Below are 5,076 nucleotides of genomic sequence, written 5' to 3'. Positions count from 1 at the left end.
CACATTATCTGCATTTTCTAAGGCAAAACCTGAAAACACTGGGAAGCTTGCCCCAAGTCACACAGATAAGTAAAGGCAGAGGTTAATACCTTGTCTTTGGACAACAGACTCTCTATAGGAAATAATGATAAGACATTATATAACTTGTGTATACTGAAAATCAAGGAAGTACGAAAAGAACTCACCCAATGACAAAGATTTTCAACATGATTTTCACCTCCAGTCAACTCTTGATCATCAACTCAGTCATCTTGATACAGAAAACAGAAATTACCTAAACCAAGAAAATCATGGAATATCTCCAGATTTGCTTCACCAGTTCCTTTTCTTATTTAGTATAAAAAAGTGTTTAGGGAAAAATAATCAAACAGAATTAGAGTAAACTATGCATGTAAGTGGAAGTGAGAAATAGATTTAAGGGACTAGATCTGATAGACAGAGTGCCTGATGAACTATGGATGGAGGACAGAGGTTTGTGACATTGTACAGGAGACAGGGATCAAGATCATCCCCATGGAAAAGAAATGCAAAAAAGCAAAATGGCTGTCTGAGGAGGCCTTACAAATAGCTGTGAAATGAAGGGAAGCAAAAAGCAAAGGAGAAAAGGAAAGATATAAGCACCTGAATGCAGAGTTCCAAAGAATAGCAAGGAGAGATAAGAAAGACTTCCTCAGCGATCAATGCAAAGAAATAGAGGAAAACAACAGAATGGGAAAGACTAGAGATCTCTACAAGAAAATTAGACATACCAAGGGAACATTTCATGCAAAGATGGGCTCGATAAAGGACAGAAATGGTATGAACCTAACAGAAGCAGAAAATATTAAGAAGAGGTGGCAAGAATACACAGAAGAACTGTACAAAAAAGATCTTTATGTCCCAGATAATCACGATGGTGTGATCACTCACCTAGAGCCAAACATCCTGGAATGTGAAGTCAAGTGGGCCTTAGAAAGCATCACTACGAACAAAGCTAGTGGAGGTGATGGAATTCCAGTTGAGCTATTTCAAATCCTGAAAGATGCTGCTGTGAAAGTGCTGCACTCAATATGCCAGCAAATTTGGAAAACTCAGCAGTGGCCACCGGACTGGAAAAGGTCAGTTTTCATTCCAATCCCAAAGAAAGGCAATGACAAAGAATGCTCAAACTACCACACAATTGCACTCATCTCACACACTAGTAAAGTAATGCTCAAAATTCTCCAAGCCAGGCTTCAGCAATACATGAACCATGATCTTCCAGATGTTCAAGCTGATTTTAGAAAAGGCATAGGAACCAGAGTTCAAATTGTCAACATCTGCTGGATCGTGGAAAAAGCAAGAGAGTTCCAGAAAAACATCTATTTCTGCTGTATTGACTATGCCAAAGCCTTTGACTATGTGGATCACAATAAACTGTGGAAAATTCTTCAAGAGATGGGAATACCAGACCACCTGACCCACCTCTTGAGAAACCTATATGCAGGTCAGGAAGTGTTGGGGGCCAGCATGAGGCACTCTGCCCGTGGCAAAGGTCATAAGCTTCAAACTCAAAAATTGAAAGAAGGGGAGTTTAAGTATAGCTCTCCCCAGCAAATCTTGCAACATGCTCTTTTTGTAATAAATATTTTAAATGCCAATTCTGCCGGAACTACTGCAATGCTTCACCATTGGTGCCTGGAGCAATTGAATGCAAAGGCATTAGTCAAATGGAAGGACCTCCTCTCCGGACAATGGAAAGGTCCCAACCCGTTGTTAACCAGTGGTCGAGGATATGCTTGTGTTTTTCCACAGGACGCAGATTCTCCAATTTGGGTTCCAGACAGATTGATTCGTCATGTCTCAGCCCCTTGGATACCGGATTCCATGGCTGCTACGACCCTGAAAGAGGAAAGGGCCTCCTCTGCCTCCGCTTCCCCCGCCAGCACGCGAGATGCCGCCGACATTGAGACAACTGACTTCAGAGACCTCTGAGGAGCAAGGAACGGATCTGCCCACTGAACAGATGTCTCAGCTTTACATACGGGGCACTACTCCCCCTGATTCCCTGCGCCGCAGAAACATCCCAGGCCGCCTAACTCAGGTGACCCGGAATGCCCCCATACCCACTTGGGGACAAATAAAAACACTCTGCCACCAGGCACGGGGAATGACTTCCTTGCAGGGATCTCCAGCTTCTCCTGAGAAAATGTTTATTGCCATGCTTGCTTTGCTTTCCTGCCAGGTAAGCGCCTCCCCTATTCCAGCTAAGTATTGGGCATATCTCCCAGATCCTCCAACTTTCCAGGTTGTTACCTGGAATAACGAACCTATACGGGTCAACGCAGACCAACTTCAGCTTTTGGGAGCATTCTATACTTCTTACACTAAAGATAAATATCCGGTTAATTTTAATTATACCTTCAGGGGATTAATAGACGATCTTCCTGTTTGCTTTAACTTCCCCAGTAATCCAAAGAGTTTTATTACACCCACTAAAGAAGGGTGCACTGGGGCCTCTACAAAAATAATTATAACAGATTCCTCAAAAATAGATACCCAGTCTTTACATCATCGAGTAGTTTGGGCATTAGTGGCCCACTTGCCCAGGATCCTTGACCCTTATGTGACCCTGTGTTTTACACCCCCTCCCGGTTATCCAAAGTGTTATAAGGTTGCTCCTTCAGATGAAGTGTGGAAGACCACAGATGGTCATACTGGGTATCCGACCTGGACAACTTGTACTTATAGTTCAAGGATTGATTATAGGATACCAGGCGGTGGGAATTATACTATTCAGGACTGGAGCAACCCGAATCCGTGTGAGGATCCATTGATCAAGAAAACATTTGAAGGCAGATTTGAGAATTGGAATAGGATCCCTCTTCCTTGGACTACACAAGCCACTAGATGGCATACTAACCAATTTGTTCCTCCTATGCTGTCTTATACAGCTAAAAGCAAAACCTATTGGCAACCTGAGATTTGGAGAGCCCTCTCTGCTACTGCCGTCATTTCTTTATCTCGCCCAGATAACGATTCCACTTATTCTGTTTTAGCTTGTTTACCCTCGCCTTATGTTTCCCTTTTTACTAATGACTCCAACAAACTTAATGTACGCATGAATTATTCAGGTGGACCTAATGTGGTAACTTGTGAACAATGTGTGCTTTCATCCTGTTTGACCCCTCAATATAATGTTTGCTCTTTTGTGGTGTTACAACGCCCACCCTATCTCATGATACCCGTGACCGTGACCTCCCACTGGTATGACAATAATGGTCTCGCCGTGTTACAACAACTGCAAGATTTAATGAGACAACGGCGGTTTGTGGGTCTACTTATTTTGGGAATATCAGCTTTAATAGCACCAATTACTTCTGTTACTATGGCAGCAATATCATTGACTCAACAGGTGCATACTGCCCAATATGTTGATGCCATGTCTAAAAATATTTCTTTAACTCTAGCAACACAGGAAGCTATAGACAGAAAGTTGGAGATGAGGGTAGACGCCTTGGAAGAGGCAATTATGCACATTGGGACTGAATTACAGGCTTTAAAGGTGAAGATGGCTTTGACATGCCACTCTGATTACAGGTGGATATGCGTGACATCTTGAATGGGAAAAGATTAAAAATCATATCTCAGGTGTTTGGAACAGTTCTGATATTGGCCTGGACTTAGGGAAACTTCATAATCAAATACAGACCTTGGTACACTCTCGACTAGCAGCTAATGACTTTTTTCACACCTTCTCTAACTTTATTCCTGGAAAAAATATTCCGTCTAATATCCTTAGTTATGCTGCCATTGGTGCTCTAATCCTACTTCTCATAATCATTCTTCCTTGTATTGTCAGGATTCTTTGGCAGAGCATTCAGAAGTTCATGACTGAGCTACATCTGGCTGTTTTAAGAAATAAAAAAAGGGGAGAGGTTGGGGGCCAGCGTGAGGCGCTCTGCCCGTGGCAAAGGTCATGAGGAAGGAGGCTCGACATATGCAAAGGCAGGATCGAGCCTCAGGAGTCCCCCTGGAAATTCTCGAGCATCTACTCCCATAACCAGAGTCTGCCTACTTTACTACTTTGTGCTCTCCCCTACACCTCTGACTTTACGGGGGGCTGTCCCCCACCACCTCTTTTGGAGAAGGAGTTAACTTAGAGCTCCAGTTAATAATAATTCCTGGGTGTGACAGGAGTGTTCCAAACTTACAAACTCCTCTGAAGTTTCTCTAGCCCGCCTGACAGGCTTGTCTGGCCACATGTGATTGCTCACAGCCTCCCAACCGTGAGAGGCACGAGATGCTTTAAACCTTCTAAAAACAGGTTCCTTAGAGAAGTTAGAAAACCATTAGTATAAGTATAGTGGGCTGATTAGAAATTGTATTGGTGAAGGGTTTCTCATTTGTTGAGCCAATGTTTGCTGCTAAGTGTCCACATCCCCTGCCCTTACACACATTAATGAATATATAGAAGAAATAAGTATTAACCTTTGATATAAATCATGTTAGACCTTAGGCTAAGTAAATTATTTCCTTAACTAAAACCCACTATACACTCACCCTATAGGAATGTAACTTTATTTGGGTGGTGTCTGTTTTAAGAATAATCACCCCTGGAGAAATAAGTGGTGACTGACCTCTGTCACAAGGAGAGGGTCATAAATTGTCAGCAGGCCCCCTGGCCAGAAGATGATGTAACACCCCTAAGACCTCTGTATACATCTGTATACTTTAATAAAAGTCAAGACTGCTGACCCCGCGTGACTTTTGTATAACACCTCAGTGTATAAAAACAGACTCTGGAAAATAAAGAATTGGGATCAGTTGCTTGAAATACTGGTCTCCCCATGTCTCTCTCTCTCTCTCTCTCAAACTCTGGCTGAGTTTCCATCTGGAGTGCGGAGCCCGCCAAGCTTACTAATTTTGCCTGGGCTTCTAAGATCTGACCAGAGAGGCCTCAGTGTCTCCTCTCCTTTGGGAGAACGGAAGGATGCCTGCGGCCTACGTAAGTGGTGCAAGTTTCTTGTCTTGAAGTTTTATTGGTCTCCCGCGTAAACCAAGCTACTCAGCCTCTTTTCTCCACTGAATTTTCCTGCTGAGCTATCCTCATTCTAC

The 5,076-nt window shown here is 43.1% G+C and overlaps 1 protein-coding gene across 1 annotated transcript; it reads left to right on the top strand.

The window, feature by feature from the left end:
- Positions 1-1,912: 1,912 nt before the first annotated feature.
- LOC106701183 (endogenous retrovirus group K member 25 Env polyprotein-like) lies at positions 1,913-3,580 on the top strand. Its single transcript, XM_014480439.2, has one exon. The coding sequence runs from the start codon at positions 1,913-1,915 to the stop codon at positions 3,578-3,580; it is 1,668 nt and encodes a 555-aa protein (XP_014335925.2).
- Positions 3,581-5,076: the final 1,496 nt, after the last annotated feature.

This window comes from Bos mutus, chromosome 10 (genome assembly GCF_027580195.1).
Source record: "Bos mutus isolate GX-2022 chromosome 10, NWIPB_WYAK_1.1, whole genome shotgun sequence".
Taxonomy (NCBI): domain Eukaryota; kingdom Metazoa; phylum Chordata; class Mammalia; order Artiodactyla; family Bovidae; genus Bos; species Bos mutus.
This window is presented reverse-complemented; position numbering and strand designations above follow the sequence as displayed.

What these genes read in the sequence shown, in the direction of transcription:
- LOC106701183 (XM_014480439.2), top strand. Translation starts at nt 1,913, where the DNA reads ATGCCGCCGACATTGAGACAACTGACTTCAGAGACCTCTGAGGAGCAA.